General features: G+C 41.8%; 3 protein-coding genes across 5 annotated transcripts; 2 read left to right on the top strand and 1 right to left on the bottom strand.

Annotated features, from left to right (window-relative positions):
• Window positions 1-12,585: 12,585 nt before the first annotated feature.
• Window positions 12,586-18,906, top strand: f13a1b (coagulation factor XIII, A1 polypeptide b). 2 transcript variants are annotated; one of them, XM_062065544.1, is made up of 15 exons: window positions 12,586-12,670; window positions 15,406-15,608; window positions 15,851-16,039; window positions 16,106-16,354; window positions 16,449-16,567; window positions 16,638-16,745; window positions 16,810-16,984; window positions 17,061-17,199; window positions 17,279-17,382; window positions 17,442-17,530; window positions 17,598-17,751; window positions 17,823-18,098; window positions 18,169-18,329; window positions 18,411-18,547; window positions 18,621-18,906. In XM_062065544.1, the coding sequence occupies exons 2-15, from the start codon at window positions 15,419-15,421 to the stop codon at window positions 18,760-18,762; spliced, it is 2,232 nt and encodes a 743-aa protein (XP_061921528.1). In that variant the 5' UTR covers window positions 12,586-12,670; window positions 15,406-15,418; the 3' UTR covers window positions 18,763-18,906. The 2 variants fall into 2 exon arrangements, with proteins under 2 accessions (XP_061921528.1, XP_061921529.1); XM_062065545.1 differs by lacking the exon at window positions 12,586-12,670 and adding an exon at window positions 13,391-13,513.
• A 104-nt stretch (window positions 18,907-19,010) lies between these two features.
• On the top strand, window positions 19,011-20,283 carry cxcl19 (chemokine (C-X-C motif) ligand 19). Its single transcript, XM_062065552.1, has 3 exons — window positions 19,011-19,595; window positions 19,692-19,827; window positions 20,008-20,283. The coding sequence occupies exons 1-3, from the start codon at window positions 19,544-19,546 to the stop codon at window positions 20,138-20,140; spliced, it is 321 nt and encodes a 106-aa protein (XP_061921536.1). The 5' UTR covers window positions 19,011-19,543; the 3' UTR covers window positions 20,141-20,283.
• A 264-nt stretch (window positions 20,284-20,547) lies between these two features.
• trmt10b (tRNA methyltransferase 10B) lies at window positions 20,548-23,434 on the bottom strand. 2 transcript variants are annotated; one of them, XM_062065550.1, is made up of 8 exons: window positions 23,016-23,434; window positions 22,823-22,925; window positions 22,639-22,760; window positions 22,408-22,560; window positions 22,251-22,329; window positions 22,110-22,177; window positions 21,557-21,680; window positions 20,548-21,498 (listed from the first exon to the last, which is right to left on the bottom strand). In XM_062065550.1, the coding sequence occupies exons 1-8, from the start codon at window positions 23,151-23,153 to the stop codon at window positions 21,347-21,349; spliced, it is 939 nt and encodes a 312-aa protein (XP_061921534.1). In that variant the 5' UTR covers window positions 23,154-23,434; the 3' UTR covers window positions 20,548-21,346. The 2 variants fall into 2 exon arrangements, with proteins under 2 accessions (XP_061921534.1, XP_061921535.1); XM_062065551.1 differs by having other exon boundaries at window positions 23,012-23,160.
• Between the last annotated feature and the right edge of the window lie 1,537 nt (window positions 23,435-24,971).

The following is a 24,971-nucleotide window of genomic DNA, read 5'->3' as shown; positions in this document are numbered from 1 at the left end:
TGCGCTAGATAATACTTTGAAGGTCTGTCTGACAAACCAAAACAAACATATATATATAAATATACTCAAGTAAAAGTAAAAGTATGTTGCATTAAAACTACTCTTAGAAGTACAATTTATCCCAAAAGTTACTCAAGTAGATGTAACGGAGTAAATGTAGCGCGTTACTACCCACCTCTGCAAAACTGACCTTCCTTTGAGCAGATTGAGTTTCTGGAGCATCACATTTGTGGGGTCAATTAAACACTCAAAATGGCCAGAAAAAGATAACTTTCATCTGAAACTCGACAGTCTATTCGTGTTCTTAGAAATGAAGTCTATTCCACAAAATTGTTTGGGTGACCCCAAACTTTTGAACGGTAGTGTATATATATATATACTGTATGTATAAATTATTAACAATTCATTACAAAAAATTTAATTTTTTCAAATTAATAATACAAAATGATTAAAATTAATAAAAAACAACTACTATTTAAATACAACTTTATATATATATATATATATATATATATATATATATATATATATATATATATATATATATATATATATATATATATATATATATATATATATATATATATATATATATGTGTGTGTGTATATATACTGTATATATATATATGTGTATATATACATATGTATATATATATACATATATATATATATGTATATATATATATACATATATATATATATATATATATATATATATATATATATATATATATATATATATATATACATATATATATATACAGTATATATACACACACATATATATATATATATATATATATATATATATATATATATATATATATATATATATATATATATATATATATATATATATATATATATATATATATATATATATTAAATCATATAAATGTATATTAAAGTTAAAAGTTAAAGTACCAATGATTGTCACACACACACTAGGTGTGGTGAAATTATTCTCTGCATTTGACCTATCACCCTTGATCACCCCCTGGGTGAGTGAGTAGCAGCGGTGGCCGCGCCCATATATTATATACCCAGACTATAGTAAAACACATTTGTTTCAGTGGCTTTGCCGTGCAATCTAATGTTTTCTGTACGTGTTCCCTCAATTTTTAACACATTCACTTCATCTTTTCACTTGATTTCTTAAATCATTCATAGAATTATACACAAACAAGCACCTCAATTATTGCATATTTTGTCAATATTATCAACCCAATTATTGCCTTCTTAGAGGGAAAATAAAAGAGGAAAAATAAGCCTTCAAATTAAAAAAAATATATATATACAATTCTATGGAACTGTCAGCAGCTAATTAAAGTTAATTTGCAGCTTGTTTGAGCATAAAACATGAATGCAGCCGATTGTGACCTTTTTGAAGCAAGGGGCGGATTTGTCAGCTCATCAGGTCGTCAGCAGTAGCTTCCCGTCTGCTCGTCATCCCTAATTGAATCCTGTTGAAGTGTGCATACACAACACCTCAGGAGGCGCGTTTACGTCACAGTGAAGTGGATAAACGGAGGTCAAGACACCGAAAAACCTAATTAGGTCAGATTCACTGGAAGGCTCTATTTCCTTTTTTTCCCGGACGCTGTTGCTTCACGAGGTTGTCACTATAAAAAATACACAAGACACTTTGGCACGGCATGTAAAATTGATGGAACATGCACACTCAGCACGTCCTGCTGAAGGCTTGCAGGTATGTTACACGTGATGTCTGTCAACAGGTTGAGTATTCGAAGGCAGAAAGATGAGCTTCTTTTTTGACATACACGATAAATACATTTAAAAAGCGATTGTTCCCGTCCGCTATTTGTCAGAGGCAGTGTTCAGTTGCCACGGCAGCAGAGGCAGATGTGCACGGCTCTGATGTGAACTGTTGACCTCTGCACTGGCAGTAATGGATATGGATTTGTGAGTGTTGTAGCTATATTGTCACTAACGCAGCTCGGCACGCCATATGCCACACTGTGCATTTTTTATGTCAGGCTCGCAGATAATTGGCTGTTTGGAACCACTGCTCCCAGTACAGTCAGCAGCCATTAGCATGACGGCTGCCCTCTTTCAATACACCGTTAATTCCACAAGCCGCTTCAGATCTCTGTGCTACACATGACTTACAGATTTGCAGCTGCACAGATGCACGCATGCATTAACTATTAGGCGCACATGCGATGGCGTCACTGCTTCCATCCGTGGGCTACAATGCGCTGGCTGCAGGTGTTTTTATGCCTCCTATGCTCCCTGACACTGTTGTTCCACTATCATGTGTGTTGTACACATTGGCAACACAAATGTTGAGAATCATATTGAATATGTAATTTATTAATGTTGCAATTAAAAAAAATGTTGTTGAAAATATGTATTTGTGTGTCAAGAATTTATGGACCCATGCGCTACACCGGTGTTTCTTAACCATAAGGCAGGGGGGCCGCCAAAAAAGATCTGTTTCTCAGCTGAGGTTCGTATGGGCCGTAGAAACTCAGTTGTAATACACTTTTCCACCACTTGTGGCAGTAATGAAAATCTCAAAAGAAACAGAAGAAGTCTGGAGCTAAAGTCATAAAGAAGTTTCTTAAGCACAAAAATTATGACTAAAGTGATCAAGCTGTCTTTTAATTTGCACTTTAATTTCATAGACAGTTAAGAAACTGTCATTATTCATTTAGTTTCTTTATTATAGCACAGCATAATTGTATGTAAATTAACTTTTCGTGAGTTATTTATGAGTACCTTCTTATGCAGTATATTTGGCTAGTACTTATTTTTGTAACCTAAGCCTAAGGGTTATGTGTTAAATAAATAATAATATTTGTGATTGGTTTCATATAATTTGAGAAGTTTGTAAACTGTAAGTAAGTTAGATATAATTATTGAATATGATTCAAATTAAGCGATGGATTACTAATTAATTGTTAATATTTGAGTGGGCCCGAGGCCCCCCCCCTGTAGTGAAAAAGTTAAGGTTGAATATTAAAACATTAAAGAGTTCAGCGGCCATTTTGATATTTTTAACATTCAACAGGCAAAAAAAACCATGTAAATATATGTTAGAAAACTATATGGGCCTTTCCACCAAATCAGTGCCATTGTTGTCATAAGACTTTCAAAATAATTTAAAGACATTTAACATTCTCTATCCTGGAGATACAAATTGCACCAAATCGGTGGAATGGTCCATATAAAGAGGAATCTCGATTTTCTTATTTAATTTGTTCTTGAACGGTGTTCGTGAATACAAAAGTTTGTATATTTAAGCAAATTTCTCCATAAGAAACAAAGACGAATAAAGGGTTCAGCTTACCTGGGCTTCAGCTGAGGTAAGCCTGTGCAATAAGGCGGCTCTGACGGTCATCTTGTTTGAATTCCTTCTTTTTCTGGCAGGTGGTGACTCTCCTGTGAGAAAACGCTGCTCTCACTTCCTGTGTACACAATACCTACTTGAGCCAAGACAATAGTAAAGTACTATAGTGCTTGTGACACTGACTTCATTACACCCCACATGAATATTTCATATTCACCTCCCCCTGACCATCCAATTTTCATGAAGGTAATGGAGATAAAGCCCAAATGGAATATTAATCCCATCAGAAAGGTGGTAGAAAATATCCGCTGTGGGTAAATGTTGTCAGCACCAGTGGAGGGCGCTCGTCCTCAGTGAACTCCTGACCTCTGCTGCTGGGCAGTAATGAGGACACTTTGATTATTTAGGCAAACACGATGATGTACACTGACTCAGTGAACCTGTGGACGAGGACAGAGCTGACTTCCCTCTCTCGGTTAGTTGTCCTCTTCAGCCTTAGGGCTTCTGCCACCATGAGCTGATGGGAGGATGCTCGGCGAGGACATCAAGCACTCATCGTGCAGCCTAACCTTCAGCTGAACCCCCACTGAGGAGAAAAAAGTTGCTCATCCTCGATTTTCTCTTCACATTGACCTCATATAATGAAGACAATAATTTTAATGGACAATAACATGTTTTATTTGTACAAATTATTACATTATTGCAAAGACATTCTGGATGAGTCAGGTCATCTTTTTTTCCTGTGGTAAAAACAAGATGTTTTATTCATATCAGCGTGTTGCTTTCATTGTCCCTTCAGATATGTCACTGAATAAATAACATTGATATGTCTATATTATTTATACCATGCATAGTCAAAGTTTGACTCATTCAAGCACACAAAAGTACATAAAAGATCACTAACGGAAGGCGGTGTGTGAAATGGCTTCAGATGCACTTAGAAAGACGCTCGTTCGCTTTAGTGTGCTTATGATTTGCAACGCTTACCCAGTGCTTCTTTATTATTAGCCAATCCTCTCAGCTTCTGCCAGGCTCTTAGCCAATGGAGACCTCGGTTTTGTGTGTGTGTGTGTGTGTGTGTGTGTGTGTGTGTGTGTGTGTGTGTGTGTGTGTGTGTGTGTGTGTGTGTGTGTGTGTGTGTGTGTGTGTGTGTGTGTGTGTGTGTGTGTGTGTGTGTGTGTGTGTGTGTGTGTGTGTGTGTGTGTGTGTGTGTGTCATTAGCTAGATTCCAGGAACTGGCCCTGGCCCACTGGACGCACTCAGCCGTAAAGGATGACGTCCAGAGGGGGATTCATCATCTGCAGCATCGTCTCCTCTCTCCAACTTTGCTGTCTTTTCAGGAATGCCTCAGGATGAAGATGACGGAATTTGAAAGCAGGCTTTCCACATGGCGACTGTTTCACCTTGTGACCCTCCCTGAAAAGTCTTACTATGACTGTTAGATGCAAGTATTTTCATATTGAAATGAAAAAAGAACAAGCAATTCCTACACAGATAGTCGCAATGAGAGTACGAATGTAAAAATAAAAATGTTCAAGGGTAAAAGACCTTCACAGTACAGAGAGAAAAATGAGTATTCAATCCCTTGCTAATTGACTGAAGTTTATTCCCTTCACAGTGACCAGTCCATTATTTTATTTCAAACTCAAAGCCAGATTTGGACGACCACATTATTTTATGTGACCCTCGAAAGCTTAGATAGAATGCATTGATAAAGTACACCATCTTTCTTCTTAAATGTATATATGTTCTTTCATTTTTGACAGTATATAGTGCATGTACTGCATGCAATTGCATGCCTTTTAACTTTAATATTATCTGATCATGCAACATACATTACCCATCCAGCTATCCATTTTCTACTGCTTGTCCCTTTCGGGGTCACAAGGGGTGCTAGAGCCTATCTCAGCTGCATTCGGGCAGAAGGCGGGGTACACCCTGGACAAGTCGAACATACATTATACTAACAAAAAATAAAAACAAACAACAACAACAACAACAACAACAAATATATATATATATATATATATATATATATATATATATATATATATATATATATATATATATATATATATATATATATATATATATATATATATATATTATACTTAAAAATCAATTCAAAGCCAATTATCCATCAAATGTGTACGTAAACAAATATGATCAAAATAATTGCCTATTGTATAATGAAATCATGAGGAGATTCTACAATAATATTCATATATATTTAGGTAGGTAGGCAGGTCTTTATTGTCATTGCACAAGTACAACGAAACTTTATTTTCAGCACAAACCCGTTCAAGATTAGACAAACAAACAGGTGTACAGGGTTACAGAACAGGAACGCTGATGGGTCACCACAAAGCGCCCCGTAAAAGATGGGAAAAAGGTCAACGCTGGGGGAGGATGAGTAAAAAAATACAATCTAGACTGGGCTCCTAAGGGGTCCCAGTCTGGAGTGGGAAAAAACCTCCATAGCAAAGCACATATACATATTACAACATCTATCTCGAGACTTGCAACAGAGGGGAGGGAGTGGGGGCCACGGTGGCAGGCTGCAGCTCTTCAGGCGCTGCCCATCCATCCATCACCCCTAAGGGATTTGTGTCAAGGATGTGGGATGGGGGGTGGGGTATGTGTGTGTGGCGTATATTTTTGTGGATGCATGTGTGTGTTTAAGCCTGCTACGTGTCTCTATTCCAGGGCCTTGATGTTGTGCAGTCGCTAGTCCAAAGTCAACAACAACCGGTGTGTGTCCATGAGAGACAAAAAGGGAGTTTGTTGTGTCTTCGTCGCACTGCTCCCCTCACCTCCCAGGGGGTGAACAAGGGGATGAGTCAAATGCATGGGACACATTTCACCACATCTAGTGTGTGTGTGACAATCATTGGTACTTTAACTTAACTTAACTTTAACACCAAAACGTTTCTTCCATTCAAACCTCTCCGTCACAAGGGGCAAGACCAAAAAGCTATCAAAGCGTCTCAGGGACAACAAGATTGTAGACCCGCACAAGACTGGAATGGAAGACACCGGGGAGGAGGGGGGAGAAGGGAAAGGAAGCAAAGACATGGTAAAAATTATCCCAACAACACATTTTTAAACTATTTGTTCATCTTTTAAAATAAGGGTTTCACTTTAGGCAATCAGCATGGGATCAAATACTTATTTCCACAGAATGTTGGCTTCCTGCGGTCTTGCCTGCTCCAGCTGCCCTGAGCAGAGCTAAATGTTGCCTCTGGGCTCTGGTTGAAGCAGACCTGGAGATCCTCACAGCCCATCGAGCCTGATAGAAATACCCCCCACCCCTGAGGGACGGCTGCTGACCTTAGCTCTGGCATCCTCAGAAGTTTTTACTGGTCTCATGAATGTGTTACTCAGCGCAAAGCAAATAATTGAATGTCTGTTTTTTTTCCATTAACAACATTTTTTTTTCCTATTCCTCCTTTTTTTTCCTCTTGGTAAAAACACCTAAAAGCCGAGCATGATTTATCACAAATGGGTCCAAGCAGCACGCTAATTAGGACATCAAAAATAAACCTTAAAGCCACTCAAATATTAATGAAGACGTTGAAGCGGAATCCCATTTACATCCTTCCTGGGTCAAGAAGGACCAAACATGGCTGGCGAGACCATTATTCAAATGAGAGAACAAACGTAATAAAGAATTATCTTCATTTGTAGAGATGGAAATGCAGACTGCATTTTCACTTTCCCAAAAGCTTCTCTCTCAATCTTTATAAGAGGCTCCAAATGAAAACAAATCGCTAGGCAGTACAAAAAGGCATCATTATTGCACAGGCATGAAGTAAACTTACGTAAGTGTTTCTCCTAATCAGTCCCAGCTGAACCCATAGGAACACTTAAAATGTCTTAAAATTTGGTCTCACACAGTTTTATACTCGATCTTTTACAGGATAAGTGACATTGAGGAGTGGTTGTCATTGTCATGTCACTATCCCAGGATATGGCTGCCCCAAAATGGCAGCGTGTCATGCAAATCTAGCTCGGTGATTGCAAACTGCGGATGCAGGGTCGATCTAGTGGTACGCCATATAATCATTTGATTAAAGTACAGTGGGGTTTTACCCATATATTCAAACACAGTGTTACCGTTCAAACTGTGTGTAATGTTACAGTGGCCAACACTATTCAATATACATGTTAAATAAAACCTCTGCCTTGTTTTAATGAATACTTAGGCCTACTAAGCTACTGTATTTTAATGTTGGTCATTATGGTGGTACTTGGAGAGTGGAAAAAGTTTGAGAACCACTGAGTTAGCTCATTTGCAAAAGCTTATTTTTGCTGCCAGTAATGCTAAATGTGTGAATTTCCTTTAATTAGTTCATACAAAATAAGCTAAGAAGGTATCGCTATTAGGCATTTAGCCTCAAAATATGTCACAATGTTAATGCTAATGCTAATAAGAAGCTTAATAAATGTGACTGTTTCAATGATTTTCAATGACTATATGTTGTTTGCTCATTCGACGTACATTTGTGGTACACAAAAAGTGTAATGTTTTAAAAAATTAGAAATACATTTACCATGAACATCCATCCATCCATTTTTTACCGCTTGTCCCTCTCAGGGTCGTGGGGTTACCATGAACAGTGTAACATATAGGTTTTTGTATCACAATTATTAGTAGTATTACTGATATTGCTCTGTTGTTCAATGTGTTACAATCAATAAATAAACGGGAGGATGAATTATAGGTTTTTGAAAGAAAAAAATGGTCCTTTTTGCGGTTGCCTTCAGATTTCAGTTTGTTTTCAACATGATGTTCTATTGTCCTCTTTTGTGACGGTTTGCAAGTTTGATGGAAGAAGCACGGATGCCAGAAGGACCATTAAAAAACATAGCCTCCATGTGTGGAGCACAGCAGCGCTCCCTAATTATCTGTTTGGTGATTGCCAATGCAGTATCAGGCCCACTCTGCTGTCAAAAAGTGTATTCAGAGCAAGATGTTGCTCTTTTCCACACTCATAATTTACTTGTCAGAGCACCGGTGCTCTCAGCACGGACCAGGCCCCCCTGGGTGATGATTTCAAAATGATTTTGGTTCTCCTTAAATGCCTCTGCTCAAGCAATGTGTGTTTTTGTTCCTTGTAACAGGCAGACATTTATAATGACACAAAATCTCATGTCAGCTGACTCATGAAGCAATGTCGCCATCTGGTGGCCACGAGAGGAACGTCTTCTTCTTCCTTGCTGGTGAGCTAAAGTTCAAGAAAACTTCATGTTTGTCTTGAGGAGCTGAAATGTCTTCATCAAGTTTACCAGCCAGAACACTTTATGGGTGTTAAAATACAACTTTATGCTTGACTTGAATTCATCAAGGAAATATTTTGGAATAGTCACGGGCTACAGACATGTGACTATCTCAGGATATCCATTTTGTGGCAGTGTGTCAGGTAGGCTAACTTATTTCCAAAAGCTTATTTTTCGCCATTAAAGCGATTGAATAATTATAATGTTTCCGTATTATGTTAAACATTACAATTTAACCACTCTTAGTACATTTGTTGAATTATATCAAATAAACAATATAGGAAAATACCGCTATCTGTTTTTTGCCTTCAAATTACAACATAAAGTCTGACGTCACGTGACACAATGGCAAAAAAATGCTAAAAAACAAAGACAATAAATGTCACTGTTTTACTGATTTTTTTTAAATAAATGTTAATTGTGTATATACATTTAGGATTCATAATGTGAAGATGAAATACATTTACCACGAACAATGTAACAGACATCCAATCCAATCCAATCCACTTTATTTATATAGCACATTTAAACAACAAAATGTTTCCAAAGTGCTGCACAACAATATTAAAAACAATTAAAAACAATATAAAATAAATATGATTAAAAACGATTTTAAAGGGTAAAACCAATTAAAACAGTAAATAGAAATCAAAATTTTAAAAACACAGAGGACAACAGAGGACCACACAACTCACGTAGTGTTAAAAGCCAGAGAATAAAAGTGGGTCTTAAAACGAGACTTAAAACACTCCACTGTGGGAGCAGTTTGAACATGGAGGGGCAGAGTGTTCCAGTGCTTAGGGCCGACCACAGAGAAGGCCCTGTCTCCCCTGGTTTTAAGTCTCGTCTTGGGCACCACGAGCTGGAGCTGGCTCTCGGACCTCAGAGTGCGCGCAGGATTGTAAGTTTGGATGAGGTCCGAGATATAATGAGGTGCCAGTCCATGCAAAGCTTTAAAAACAAACAGCAAGCATAAAGCATCTGAATTAGTAACTGCCCCATATTTTTGTGTAGATGTTAAATCTTTCAAATTCAACTGTTCTTACTATATTTCTTCAATGCATTTTTACAATTCAAGCTAAAGGAAAATGTCGCTATCAAGCTCTTAGCTACTTTGTGTGTTGTACAGTATGTCGCTCGTCATTTGACTTTAAATGGTTCTTATGTGTTAAATAAATGTACTATTAACACAACAATACTAATTTTATTAGATGAATTTTATTAATTCCCGTAAACAATTTTTTCCACCTTGTCCATTAATCCTTCAATCATAGAGTTGTTCTTCCTGCTGGTCACCACGTGAAACCTGCCTCCACATCTCTGCAGGAGTCCAGCCAGCTCAGCGTTTCTCAGGGCGTTTTTCTCCACGCTCTGGCCTAACGCCTCCCCCCATGTAACCAGCAGCAGCGTCCGCAACCAAGCATCTTTTCCGAGGCAGTTCACATGGCTTTTGGCTGCTGTCCTGTACTCCCGCGTGCACGCCATATAGGCAGGCATGAGCAGGAGGACCACTTGAGGTCCTGGACTACACCAAGAGGCACTTGTGAGGATATTTTGTCTTTGATCCGTGCCGGACGGGTCTGGTCCGTCTCGCCACCTTAGACCAATTGGCTCCACAACTTCCAGGCGGCGTCCGGCTATTTGGGTTTTCCAAGACCTGAATCCCAAATGTTTTCGGACTCGTGGAGTCTCTCCGGCCAGGATGGTAACTCCGGGTGGAGAGCGTAAAGACCAGTTCTCTCCTAGAAGCAGCACACTCCAAGGTCGTCCTATAGAAGGTCTTCCAGGACTGAGACTGGGAGACCACGCTTCCTGTTCCACCCTTCCTGTCTCACCCTCTTCTTCAGCCTCCAGGTGACTCACAAACTTGCCGCTATCTGCTTCCATCTTTCGATTGCTAACTCCTTCCTGATCCATGAAGATGGACTCTTCCTGGTGTTGACTTCCAGCTGTACTCAACTTTGTCTGTCTTTCTTCCAGACTTTGCTGGCATTTTCTCAGCTGCTCGGCATACCGATGTTCCCTGAGAAACGTCATGTCCAGCTGCGGCATCATGCAGATCACCTGCTCAGTTTGCACTTCCACCTGTGAGGTACACTGGAGCAAGTCTTGATGTACCTCACCTTTCAGTCCTCTAAGGTGATCCTCTTTCTGTTTGACCTCCTCAATGCAGAGCAAATTTAGCTGCCGTCTTTCTCTGTTCTGGATGTGTCCCACCTTCTTGAACTTTCCTTCTCTCTCCACGTGTTGTTTTTGCTTTGCCTCAAGACATCTCGCAAGTTCTCGCTCTTTTATTTCAAGCATCTCTTCTTTCTTCTGCTGTTGTCCACACCTTCTGGATTCTTGTTTTAGACCTTTGCTCTCTTTCAGCTTATGCTCTCTTTCAACTCTCTCTCTCACCCTCACAACATTTTGGTGACTCTCCTTCTCCAAACGACGTAAAGCTGCGTCTTTCTCCTTGACAATCAGTCGCATGCGTTCAATCTCCTTTTCATACTCTTCCATCATGTTGTTGGTCTCTTTCTCCACCTTGCTTGTGAGCTCCTTCAGCTCAGACCTGGTTTTCTCTGTGGTCAGCCTCATCTGTATCATCTCTCTCTGGCTCTCTTTGACCCTTTGTTTCAAGTGACATAGCTCCTCCTCCTTTTTCTCCAGTTGTTTCATCACATCCTGTGTTCTCCTCTCTTGCTCTGCTTGGCATGTCCTTGTGGCTTCTTTGTGCTCTTCTATCATGACCCTCAGCATGTTTACCTCATCTTCCGGTCTCTGCTCTTCGCTCCATCTCCCCAGTTCAGCCTGCTGGTCATGTACTTTTCTCCTCATGTCTTTCAGAAGGTCATCTTCCAGCTCCTTTTTGTCATTGCTATGAAGTATTTGTCTTTGCTGCATTTTTTCTTTCTCTCTGCTGCTTCTCTCCATCCCCTGATGAGTCAGATGAAGTTCTTGATTTTCTGCCTCACTTTTTTCTCCCATGCATCTTAGCTCCTATACTTGTCGATCTCATTCTTGTCCTTCTTTTATAACACCATCACCTTCTATTTTTCACTTGCTAGCATCTCTGAGACTTGGGATAAGTTTGAACTCTTCTTCGCACTGCAGTTCTTTTCTACGTCTTTATTAATATTTTTGCTCGACTTCTTTATTTTCTCTCATATTTTCTCCAAGCCGCTCTCTGACTTCCTTCTGTTGGTGTCGAACATGTTGGGCCTCGGCCATCCCTTCAGTTTCTCCTGAGATATACTTTCAATATAATGTATAATATGTATATAATATCCTGCTGTTTTCTTTCCGTGATATTATTTCGAACTCTCTGCTTTCTCTGCTCGCTGGTGTTGACGTTGACGTTGCCCAGGGCTGGTTTTTACTCTATCAGCTAGTCATTACGTTCCACCTCTTCCCCTTTTTGTTTCCTGTGTGGCGTCAGGGGAGGAGCATTAAGCTATCGCTAGCACCATTGAGCGGCACAAAGCGGCAGGAAGTTTTGCGACACAATGTGCAACTGTTAAAGTGTGAGGTGGGAGGTCCATGCGCACTGATACTCTCATGCTTGACTATTTGCCCCCCTCTGACGTTTTGAGGAACACTAAAAAGAGAGTTTTCTACCGTAAACATGACACACATTCACATTTCTTCAAACTTAGAACAGACTTGGTTGGAGGCCAGCTGTTGGTTTCCGTCCAAAAATATATCTCTTTCTGAAAGGGAGGGAGGACGGTTTGTCCCTAAAAGGTGGACACACCGTATTGGACAACGATCCAGGTGAAGGTGAATAAACGATGGCAGGTTAACCTCACTGGTGTGCACTAGAAAGTATCTGTTGATTCTCTACTTCATTTTTTTACACCTGGCAGCAAGAGAAGCTCTGTCCGTTTGTATGAACATCTCAGATTCCACATCTTCTTCCTAAATGGGACTAACGGTAAAACACACACACTCACACACTAGCTGGGGTCCCGCCCACCAGTGGACTAACCACCAATACACTATTTAAGCAGAAGCAGCTGAGCGGGGGGGACGAAAGCGTTCTGTTTTTCTTGGATGTGTGTCTTCACTTGGAGACCCTTTACAAAGTTCTTGGTAAGAAACTTTTTGTATCCTCCAAACTTTTCTTTTGAACTTCCTTGCATGTTGTGAATTTTCAAGTATCAGGGATTAATGTGTGAAATGTTTGAAGTATTTTATTTGTGTTTGATCTTCACTGCTGTTTGAGGACGCTTAATGTCTTCATAAATCTTACAGCTGTGTTACTACTTTGGGCTTGTCAATCACGACATGTCACAACAATCTTTGCAAAGTACTCTCACTTGGTTGGTCATTACTTCATCATCTCTATCCGAACTCTGGCGCCAGCTAGGAGGACCATATAAATCATAAAGTGATCCTGCCGTTCTGATCTCAAATAACCGTCATGCCAAATAATTTTTTTATTTTGAGTGACTTCTGATGTGGCTTTTTTCTCTTTTTATGTGTTTTTTAGCAATTATTCACATCTGGATAGCTATTTGACTTGTTGGCTGTTAAATTGCACTCAGTGCCAGGAGGATAATGGGGACCATGTGCGTCCTTAAAGTGTTGAATGGGCAGAGCAGAGATGTCCAAAGTGCAGCCCGCAGCTTGTTTATTATTGGCCCTCAGCATATCGTAAAAAATAGAATGAATTTATTAGTAATGAGCTGTATAATTAATAATGACACTACTGTCCTTTGTCACCAGCCTCACACAAAGCTGAAGCCTGGTTTGTACATCAGCGTGGAGGCGGCGGTGTACGCTATGCCGGCTTGCTCTTTCCCATCCAAGAAAAATCAAGCCTCATGTTGCGGCTAGGTGGATCATAAAGACTGTGATAAGTCGGCTTTAAATACATTATTTCTTGTGTGTATGCGACATGTTCATGAGAAAGACCCTTTAAGTCCTGAAGAGGTGGGTTTTGAGTCTGGATTTTATAATAAGAATGTCTGGTAGTGGTGAGTTTCATAGTTGGGGAGCAAAGTAAAGGGAAATATGCAGTTTATTGATGTGGGATTGAATTTGAATAATTAACCCCAGGGGAGGATGAATTGGAGGAATTGTTGTTACTGCGAGAGAAAATGTCAACTGTCTTTACGAATTATATTGCCAAGAAGGTTACTGCCCAGGACAGAGCCTTGAGGCATGCCTTTAGGCATGATAAAAGTGACTGTTGTAACACATCCATTCGTTCGAACTACAATAACACTCTCAGTTGTCATAGGTGCTCACAGTTGACTCACCAGGTGACAGCACCTGTAGAGTTTCAACATAAATTGTATTGCAGGAAGATTCACGTCGGCGTCGGAAGGGACTTCACAGAAGCATGAATCAGGTTTAAAATATGTATTAGGAATGTGCTGTTTGATCGGCCATCGGTCAGTATTGGGCAATTTTCATAAAAAAGTATGTGATCGCCATTGCCGATTATTGCCATTTAATGCAGATCAGAAATGCAGAACACCATTAAAGTTAAAAGTTAAATTCCCAACTATAGTCACCCACACCAGGTGTGGTGAAATTATCCTCTGCATTTGACCCATCCCCATGTTCATCCCCCTGGGAGGTGAGGGGAACAGTGAGCAGCAGCGGTGGCCGCGCTCGGGTATCATTTTGGTGATTTAACCCCCAATTCTAACCCTTGATGCTGAGTGCCAAGCAGGGAGGCAATGAGTCCCATGTTTCTAGTCTTTGGTATGACTCGGCCGAGGTTTGTACTCACAACCTTCCAGTCTCAGGGCGGACACTCTAACCACAAGGCCACTTAGCTGACACTATTTATTTTTAGGCCCCTGGCTGCCAAGCGGCTAGCAGCTTATTATATGTTTTCATACACAGCGTGGAGCCGCTATCCTAAGCTAATAATGATCACCTCCATTACTGCAAATAAACTGAATCTATTAGTATCTTAAATATCATTATCAAGTATCATTATCATGTATCATTATCTCTGGAGGACAAGGCTTAACTTGTTACACACAGAGAGCAAGCCCGGAGCAGGCATGTTAATAGCTTAGCCAACCCCCTAAGATAGCTAGAAACAACACCAATAAATAAGTGCTTAGTAAAGTTTAAGAAGTGTAAATGGAACCACAATGGAGCAGAAAGTATGCAGATATTACAATGAAATTAACAGATAGATTAATAAGTGTCTAGAGAGAGGATAATATAACAATAACTGTCGGTTGTGTCAGATTTGTCACAGCCAGAAGAACACGACATGTTAGAGGGCGGATGGATCCATAAATTAATGGAGTCTATACCAAAGGTAGTATCAATATATGATCAATACAAGAGTGATTAGATAAATACTTTTGTTCTCTCAAAATATTTTTTGGGTCATTTTTGTTAACTCTTGTTACACACTGAAATAAATAAATAAGAATTATTCCCTGGACACATGAGGACTTTGAGGGGGGAGTAATATATATATTTTCTTAAGTTATTGTGTACCATTGACTTTTTTTTCGATCGAACAATTGTATGTAATAAAAGAGAAGAATGAACTAGTTTAAATATTGTGTTGATGATAAACTGTCAACAGCACTCACCATAAATAAATGAAAAATTGTACAGGTAATAGATGTGATCTGTATCGGCCAATTTCACTTATTAATGATCTGAGTCGGCAGCATAAAACCCTGATCGGAACATCCTTAATAGAAATGTTATGTTCAAATAGCTTACCACATATTACCCTACATTAGTTTGGTTTTCAGAATGCTGAGTTAAATGTCTGAGTTACTTTACCTTGGAAGGTTTATACACCAGGCCATGACGTAATTTATTTGCCCTTTGTCTTCTAGAACTGTCACCAGCATGTCTGATCAATCTGCCACCACAACCGACCCCTCTACCGCCCCATCTGCACCTACCAATCCCGATGTCAAGGTGAGCAACCGCGGCCGCACCTCTGCTCCCATTGCCAACACCAACTCGGCAGAATACGACATCCCCGAGTTTGAGCTCTTTGGCGCGGTCGGACCAAGAGGACTTCCACCTATGACTGGTAAGGGACAACTGGCTGGAAAAAGATATGTCTTGCAAGCAGCACAGCTGCTCATCTTCCATGAAAGGTTTGACACTTGATTGACACTCTTGACAGGATAAACTCACTTCCTGCTTCCTGTCATCTCATCACGCTCTCTCACAGCTGCACATAAAAGATACCAGTGCATGATTGACACTAATCTAGCTTCAGACACACAAGACGTATATGAAATATCTAAATATAAAATTATGTGTGTCCAGAGTTCCTAGACGTCTGGGATGTGGACATGATGAGGAAACGAGACGAGACCAACAAGGTTCTCCACCACACAGCTATGTACCACTCTGAATATCTCATCGTGCGCAGAGCACAAGAGTTCCAGATCAAAATCAACTTTAACCGTCCCTATGATGCAAACAAGGACAAGATTGCTGTGGAGTTTGTCATCGGTGAGCCAACATGTTCACACAGATCCACGAACATGTCAATCACTGTCGTCTGGTCTTGTCTTTCAGGTGCCAGTCCTCAGTACAGCAAGAACACCTACATTCCCGTTTTCCCCACCGAAGAGCGCCGGAGTGCCTGGCAGGGGCGCATCATCCAGACCTCTGACAACATGCTCATTATGGGCATCATACCCACCGCCACCTGCATTGTGGGCAAGTACCACATGTACGTTGCTGTGGTGACCCCCTTCGGCATCCGCAGGACCAAGCGGGATAAAAGCCGCGATGTCTACGTCCTCTTTAACCCCTGGGCAGCAGGTGAGTTTAGACTGCCAGAACACGCCCCCACACCCCCACCCCGCCCGCCAGCCCCGACTGAGCAGGAACATGAGCTGGTGTTGTCTTTCCTTAGCTGATGCCGTTTTTCTGGATGATGACACCGAGAGGGAGGAGTGCGTGATGACCGAGACGGGAATCATCTACCATGGCTCCCATGATGACGTTGCTGAGAGGCACTGGAACTATGGACAGGTGAAAGTGAAATCAACCGCTCGTATTTTCAAGTGGCTAACTTTTTGCACTGTGTTGTTCTTGTGTCCAGTTTAACTACGGCGTCCTCGATGCGTGCCTATATATCCTGGACAGGTCTGAGATGCCCATTGCCAACCGAGGAGATCCCATCAAGGTGGCCAGAAAGGCATCTGCCATGGTGAGTGAATTCAGTTTCTCTTTGAGCACAGTACAGACTTTAAACAAGTCAAATTCCAACATAGCTGGACAATCGGGACGATGGCGGTGTGCTGGTTGGGAACTGGAGTGGCAACTACACTTACGGGGTAGCGCCCACTGCCTGGACGGGCAGCACAGAGATCCTCCTCACCTACGCAAACAGAAAGATTCCAGTCTGCTACGCTCAGTGCTGGGTCTACGCCGGCGTCTTTAACAGCTGTGAGCGCTCCTCCGTGCGGTGCTGACTTTTTTTCTTCTTGAATTTCAGAGTGTCAACTCTTCTTTGGTTTTGCAGTCCTGCGCTGCCTGGGAATTCCATCTCGAGTCGTCACCAACTTTGTCTCCGCCCATGACAACGATGGAAACCTGAAGACGGATGTCATCCTGGATGAGAACGGTCGCATGGATCGCAGCCGCACGCGGGACTCCATCTGGTACAAAAAAGCCTGATGTCAAACTTATCAAGCCCGGTCCTCCTCTAATCACGCTGTGCTTCCCTGTCGGCGCCATCAGGAACTATCACTGCTGGATCGAGTCTTACATGTCCAGACCGGACCTCCCCGCCGGCTTTGGAGGTTGGCAGGTTGTGGATGCAACACCGCAGGAGACCAGTGATGGTAACTATGAAAAATAATTCAAGTCATAATTCACAAGCAAACGTGAGGTCTTCTTAAAGGCATGTACAGATGCGGCCCAGCATCAGTCCACGCCATCAAACACGGTTACATCTGCTACCCCTTTGACGCGCCCTTTGTATTTGCTGAGGTGAGTCAGTAAGTGTCTGAGCCATGGTGGAGCCAACATGGTGCCCTTTGACGCCCTCTCCCCGCAGGTGAACAGTGACATGGTGTTTTATTCCCGGAGGAGAGACGGAACCATGGAAATAGTCAAAGTGAATCAATCCCATGTCGGCCGCATGGTTTTGACAAAAGCAGCCGGCACGCAGGACCGCCGTGACATCACTGAGCAGTACAAGTTTCCTGAAGGTGGTTTAGGAGCCTCTCTTATTTAACCATCCCATTCTGGAACACACCAACATGTCATCGCCCCCATGCAGGCAGCGCTGAAGAACGCACGGTTTTGGAGAAAGCAGAGATGTACAGCTGCATAAGAGAGACGTCCAACCCTCCAATTGCGGATGTTGACCTTCTTCTGTCCAACTTGGAGGTCAGCCTGGGCGACGACTTCCAGTTGAGTCTGGAGTTTGTTAATCGCAGCAACCATCGGCGCACCGTGGAGGCCTATATCAGTGGCAGCGTGATCTACTACACTGGCGTCACCAGCTCCGAGTTCTTGTTCACCACCCCCACCATCAAGATTGGGCCGGGCCAAAGTAAATGATGGAGCGGCGGTAAAAGGGGATATGATGGACATGAAAGAGAAAACAGCTTTGTTCCGTGCAGGTGTGAAGGAGTCTGTGAGCGTGGAGGCCAAGCAGTACATGAAGCTGCTGGTGGAGCAGTCCAACTTGCACTTCATCGTCACAGGGAAGGTCACTGAGACAGGCCACATTGTCACCGCCATGAAAGTCGTTCGCCTGCATATGCCCGTACTCAGCGTCAAGGTGGAGACTCAGCGAGACCTTGCTCAACCTCACAAAGTGCTCCAATGCCAATGGTGTGTGCGTGTGTGTTTGCCATGTCAGGTGTCAGGCCCCGCTGTGGTGAACGAGGAGATGATGGCAGTCGTGGAGTTTACCAACCCCTTCACCACCAGCCTTGAGGATGTCAAAATTCGCATGGAAGGATCTGGAATCATGATGCCTACGTCAAAGCACTACAGGTGAGCCCCGCGCTAGTGGAAATTGCGTGTTCTGGTCTGAATCCGCTTACTCAGCTTTGTTTGCTGCTGTCAGGCTCATTACAGGAGGCTCCTCCATCACTTGGAGTGAGTTCTTCAGCCCGCAGAGGGCGGGCACCAGCCGGCTGATCGCCACCCTGGACTGTCCCACTCTCAGGCAGGTGCACGGTGAGGCCACGCTCACTGTGGAAGCCTGAGGATGGACGTTCAAGCTAGGAAGTTGACTGCTTTATCTGCAAGTTACATTAAAACAAATTAAAAATGCAGCTTAAGTGCTTTAATGTCACTTTGACAATCCTCCAAGCTCAGCCAAATAAATGATTGAAAGACCCACATGTACACACGTCCATTGTCTCTCGCCGTGTCTTCTTCACCCTAAAAATGTGTGTGCTAGTGTATTTGTGTGTGTGTGTGTGCGTGCGTCAGCATGAGTGCTTATTTTGTTGAGGCTTTGCATGATCCAGCCACGATTGTGGCAGCGTCACAACTTGTCAGTGGTCAAAAGGCCACCACTGATGTGGCCTTTTGAGAGGGGGAGGGTACATCCAAATGACAAACAAAGACCACGAACACGCGTTGGACCTGATGATAGTCATGATGGAGCCAGCTGATGAATCCCATAATAAGAAGGAAAGTCCCTAGGAGCAACAGCAGCATCTTTCAATTGAACCACATGCATCCTCTTTGTTTGCTTCCTCTGATGGCGAGGTGGGTGTAGGGGGATGGGGGCCTGTGGTCAGGGATAAAGTCATTAATGGGGTGGCCCCGTCCCCAAAATGTCATCATCACCCCCACCCCACACACACAACTAGCTGGGGAAGCTATGAGGAGCTATGAGGAAGTGAAAGTGCATGTTGACATTGATCCAACATCAGAAGTTTGCATCCCATGACTAACTTCAAAGTCCTATTCTGAGGCAGGTCACATGACTTTTTCAAGCATAAATAGTGCAGCAAACGCTTGAGGAGCACACACACCATGAAGATCTGCACCTTGCTCACATTCGGCAGCCTGCTCGCCCTCGTTTACGGTAAGCACACACACACGGTCATTGCATGTCACCTTCCTTCTTAAGGAGTCAAAACTGCTTCATCAGCATTCTGAGTTGAGTGACCTGATATTTTAGGCATGCCACCCCTGAGCCGTGACTACAACACACACTGCCACTGCCTGCAGTTCGAGACCAGGGTCATACCACCGGACAGCCTGCGGAGCATCAGGCTGGTGTCTGAAGGGCCACACTGCACCAACGCGGAGGTCATGTAAGTCTTCTCGACCTTTGACATGTCCCAAGCGTTTGGCTCAATTCAGTACTTCCTGATGCTCGCTGGATGTTCTTAACCGAGTCCGTTTTTACTAAACAAGAATTCAAACTTTACCAGGAGTTCCACAAGACCCTATTGAGAAAGTCAAGAGCTGAAATGTCTAATCTTTCTGAGCAGAGCCATCCTGGCGAATGGCCAGCGGATCTGTCTGGACCCTCAGTCCTTGTGGGTCAAGAAGTTGGTCCACTTTGTTCTGGAGAAGCAACGACATCAGAGGGGGGATGTGCAACGCCCCCAGGTTCCTGTTTGATGGGACAACAAGACAAGCTCCTGTCTCAAAATAATAAGACACTATATTTTCTTCTAAGTGAACATATCAGCAGCCTCCATCCATCCATCCATAGCAGTCTGTGTGTAATAATGTGAATAGCTAAAAAAAAAATCATTAAAAGTGTGATGAACTAAATGATTGTGTACTTGTTTCATCAAGAGAAGGCCAGCGTCACATATTTGACTTTTTAATGGGTGAATCAGTTTATTATGCCATAAAATGTACTTATGCTAAGACAGCAACTCAAATTTGAGTACATAAACATAAAAATGAAGAATCCTTAATGTAAGTAATAATATGTTCAACTTAGTGTTGTGGACATCTCTATCATGGCAGAGTTTGATATGAATCTCTTAAGCAACACACAAAGTGAAACAACAAATATTTTTCATTAGCATTTATTTGAATACAAAGATTTATAAAAAACATTTTTTTTGTTTTTTAAATACACTGTGTGAGATTACAATCATGCATGTGTCTGAATCACATGTGGGCAAACTACAGCCGGTTAATCTTTTTAATCTTGCCTGCCGAATGTTTTCGAAAACATATTTTCAAACCTTTAACGTCAAAGGCAATATTTATTGCAATGCTACTTTTGAATTGCAGTAAGTCTTGAAGTATGGAAATAATTCCAATTGTTTGTGAAGCCGGAGACTACGCGATAACGGGTCATTACGGTAATCATAGGGACTGTGTGACAGTAGCTGTAGGAGGACGACGCTTTGATACAAAGCTAAGAGGGGGGTTGTTTACAGAACAGAGTGAATGTGTGTGACGGAAAGGGACAGAGAAGCTACAAAAAAAACTTGATTGTTTCTATAGTTTTTATGTTTTGTGGTGGATATTCACATACTCTTGGATGTTTTGTACTTGATAGTTCATATTGTAAATCCCAGTTCCTTGACTCATGTACACTTGTTCAGTAGAAAAGCTGTAAAATCTGATTCAACATTTAAAGTACTCCTGAAAAAAGGTATACAAGAACAGACTTTTTTTTTTTTTAAACTAAAAGTTGCTAAGTTTTTAAACCCAATGTGGTCCATAGGTCAAAGTTTGCCAACCGCTCGCCTACATGTTCGATGTTAGTGTGTGTCAGGTGCTCATGTCCTGTTTTGTGGACAGTTTAGTTCTTTAGAAGTGTACTTACAAAGACAAAATGTAGCCATGTGAACTGTCAAAAATTTAAGCCGGAAGTTGACGTTGCAGCAGAGGATCATGGGAAATGGAGTCCTGACAGTGTGGTGCCACCACATAACCCTTTCCCTGAGGGAACCACTTGTTCAGAGCGTGTGTCCAACTGCCCGTGTCATACAACGTCAGCATGATGTCCAACACTTGGAGCAGAGAGGCGTGGTCAGCATCGACACACACGTGATGAAGAGCGCCGCTCACCTTGATTGATGGCCAGAATCTTGGAGTGGAAGTTCTTGCCGTTGTGCTTCTTCTGCATGTACTCGTCGATGGGGAGCCTCACCACGTGGACGCCAAGTTCCTTGGCTCGACTGAGGCTCAACGTCTGCAGCACAGAGGAGTCAGCAAGTGACTTTGGAGTTGCGGTCATGTGGAAGACGTGATAATAATAATAATAATAATAATAATAATGGATTAGATTTATATAGCGCTTTTCTAGACACTCAAAGCGCTTCACAGAGAAGTGAGAACTCATCATTCATTCACACCTGGTGGTGGTAAGCTACTTTCATAGCCACAGCTGCCTTGGGGTAGACTGACGCAAGCGTGGCTGCCAGTTCACGCCTACGGCCCCCCCCGACCACCACCCATTCATCATTCATTCACCAGTGTGAGCGGCACTGGGGGAAAAGGTGAAGTGTCCTGCCCAAGGACGGCAGTGATTTGGATGGTAAGAGGCGGAGACCGAACCTGCAACCCTCAGGTTTCTGACACGGCCGCTCTACCCACTACGCCATGCCGCCCCGTGATGTACCTTCTGGATGCTTTCGTCCACAAGCCCTCCAAGAATGTAGACCTTGTCCTGCTCTACACGCTCCAACACTGATGGATTGAGGACACAAATGTCAAATTTGAATATTTCCTTTTAGTTTTGGAGCAGAGAAAAGCAATGCACCTTGTTCAGCGTCTGGTGAGAGGTACACAAGACTTTGTGCAGGGAAAATGTCCAGACAGCTCTGCTGCGTGATTTCCATCTGATAGAATGACAGATGTGAGAGAACCTTCACGCCAGGAATCGAACAGTGTGTTTGTTTTTATAGGAAAGGACTCACAGAGTAATGCAGGAAGCCGGCATTCATGCGAACACACTCGCTGAAGAGGCGACTGTCCTCTCTCAGGTCTGTCAGGAACAGGTGGAAGGGTCGCAGTGCCTGCTTGTTGGATCCGTAGAGTCTCCGTAACTGAGCCGCGAGTCTGCTGACCTCCTGCATCACAACACGTGACACCTTTAAGAAAAGCCTCGCACAGCACGAGCATTTAAACCTACTGAGAGTTTAGTCCACCTTGTCAGACATGGAGTGTGTCATGCTGAGGTCGACACACACTTTGAGGCCGCTGCAACGAGCCTCAGCTAATCGCTCTCTGCTGATGGCCTTCATGACCCGCTTGCTAAGCTGAGGGGACGCTAACACACAAACACCAAACATTTTCTACACTCTTCTAATTTATTATTTTCCTCGTCCTTACTAGACTCTCGGTTGAACTTTTTCCTTAGTTTCTCCTCTTTCCTTTTGCTCTTTTTAGCCGCCAGCTGCCTCTGCCAGTGTCGCTGTTTCCTCATCACATTCTTCTGTTCCAACACAGCATCACAAGTTGACAATCAAATTAATCTGAGAAGGTATTTTAACGTGATGTTGTTGCCTCTCCCCCACTTACTTACTGAACAGTGTGCTTGGTTTCTCTCAGGTGTGTCCTGAAGATCCTCCTCCTTTTCCTGCACGTCGATGCGAAGCAGCTCCATCAGCTCTGACGCTTCATCTGCTTGCTTTTCACTCCAGTCTGACGAACCCTCAGCCATTTTTACTCATAAACAATGTGGACAATAAAATGTCCTATGACTATGTCTAGTTTGACATTTGACAAAATGTAAGAAATTACAGTATATATTACATGTATATAATGTACAGTATAATCCCTAGAGGGAAAGACAGCCAAGGCAGGAACTAAATGTGAGTGGAATGTGAGTGTCGCATGTGGATGACGTCACGATATGCCCACAAAAGAGTATAATCACCTTATTTTCTCAATTAATAGGGGACCATTTACGGTCAGTGTATATTTTGGTATTTCAATTTTATTTTCATAAATGGGAATCAAAGAAAAAACGATTGCTTTATTTTAATTACATTTTGAAATGTGAAAGTGTGTATTGAAAATCAAAGCGTTCTTTTTTCATGTTGAAAAGCAATAAGTCAATCCAAACAACGGTTTTATTTTCATTTTATATTTCACATAACAACAGTGAATATCATCAGTCAGCAAAAACAAAAACATAACCAAAATCAGGAATTTGTTCAATATTTCGACATGGGAACGGGCAGTTGCTACTGTAACTACAGGCCATGCGTGGGCTGGCCAGTCGGAGGAAAAACTATAAAAGTATGTTGTTAGTTTTTATATATAAAATCAGGATACAACAACATCCGGATTTTTCCTACAGTCTGCGTTTTTTTTTGTTTTTAAAAATAGCAACTTCCGGTGTCCGAATATAACAACACATTTGTTTTGGTCCGTTTTTTCCCGTTTCTGCTGACTGGTTATTTTTATTTTATGTTACATGAAATGTAAAATGAAAATCAAACCATTTTGTTGTATCCATTTGATACAAAAACGAAGAACGCTTTTTCTAATTGTCTTTTGGTATTTCATGAAAGTAACTAATCGTTTTTGCTCTTTAATTCCTATTCATAAAACGACGATGTAATGACCAAATTATACACTTAGCATTTACCCTGTCGTCATCGGTAAATTACGTGTCCATTTTATCTGATTATGTTTGTGGTTTAGGAACTTTGCCAGGTACGATCGAGGTAGACGCGACCTGATTGAACCATAGTTATTTTTATAGACAGTTTTATATTTATTTTTTTATACAGGTAAGAACTGTTTGACGAGAAAAATTAAAGGTTAAAACGTTATCGGTGTTGCAGTTTGCACATTTGGCCACACGAGGGCGTCAAGCACTGTGGAAGAATATATAAATAAATGATAAATGGGTTATACTTGTATAGCGCTTTTCTACCTTCAAGGTACTCAAAGCGCTTTGACAGTATTTCCACATTCACCCTTTTACACACACATTCACACACTGATGGCGGGAGCTGCCATGCAAGTTTTATGACAAGTTCTGTCTGCTTAATTGTGAAAAGCGTACTCCTTTCATATGTAAAGTAGAATGTGTTCACTATGTTCGAATCAAATTGACAATTTATTGCAATGCTGGCAAGTGTTTCTATTTGGAATATAACACCGGTGCACAGCAAACCTTACTTCAAGCACCACTTTTGTGTGTGTTTTGTAATATTTATTTATATAAAACTCACCAATGGTGACAAATAAACACAAAAACACCACCAAAACTTCCCACATTCTAAAAAATACATTATAAAACACTTTCAATCAGACATAGAATTAAACAGTAATGCCTATATGTTTAAGGGGCTATAAATTGTTTTTGTTTCATTCTCTTCGAAGTGTCATATGTGGTAAGTGAATCAACTTAAGTGGACCCCGACTTAAACAAGTTGAAAAACGTATTCGGGTGTTACCATTTAGTGGTCAATTGTACGGAATATGTACTTCACTGTGCAACCTACTAATAAAAGTCTCAATCAAT

Source organism: Entelurus aequoreus, linkage group LG12 (genome assembly GCF_033978785.1).
Source record: "Entelurus aequoreus isolate RoL-2023_Sb linkage group LG12, RoL_Eaeq_v1.1, whole genome shotgun sequence".
Lineage (NCBI taxonomy): Eukaryota > Metazoa > Chordata > Actinopteri > Syngnathiformes > Syngnathidae > Entelurus > Entelurus aequoreus.
The sequence above is the reverse complement of the archived record's forward strand: the minus strand, read 5'-3'. Positions and strand labels throughout refer to the sequence as shown.

Excerpts from the sequence above, each read along its gene's own strand:
- f13a1b (XM_062065544.1), top strand. The coding sequence starts at position 15,419 with ATGTCTGATCAATCTGCCACCACAACCGACCCCTCTACCGCCCCATCT. Across the intron at positions 16,040-16,105 it reads TGCTGTGGAGTTTGTCATCG|GTGCCAGTCCTCAGTACAGC; the intron begins GTGAGCCAACAT and ends CTTGTCTTTCAG. Across the intron at positions 18,099-18,168 it reads CAAGATTGGGCCGGGCCAAA|GTGTGAAGGAGTCTGTGAGC; the intron begins GTAAATGATGGA and ends TGTTCCGTGCAG.
- trmt10b (XM_062065550.1), bottom strand. The coding sequence starts at position 23,153 with ATGGCTGAGGGTTCGTCAGACTGGAGTGAAAAGCAAGCAGATGAAGCG. Across the intron at positions 22,761-22,822 it reads AAAGTTCAACCGAGAGTCTA|CGTCCCCTCAGCTTAGCAAG; the intron begins GTAAGGACGAGG and ends TTTGTGTGTTAG. Across the intron at positions 22,561-22,638 it reads CACACTCCATGTCTGACAAG|GAGGTCAGCAGACTCGCGGC; the intron begins GTGGACTAAACT and ends GTTGTGATGCAG.
- cxcl19 (XM_062065552.1), top strand. The coding sequence starts at position 19,544 with ATGAAGATCTGCACCTTGCTCACATTCGGCAGCCTGCTCGCCCTCGTT. Across the intron at positions 19,596-19,691 it reads CCTGCTCGCCCTCGTTTACG|GCATGCCACCCCTGAGCCGT; the intron begins GTAAGCACACAC and ends CTGATATTTTAG. Across the intron at positions 19,828-20,007 it reads TGCACCAACGCGGAGGTCAT|AGCCATCCTGGCGAATGGCC; the intron begins GTAAGTCTTCTC and ends CTTTCTGAGCAG.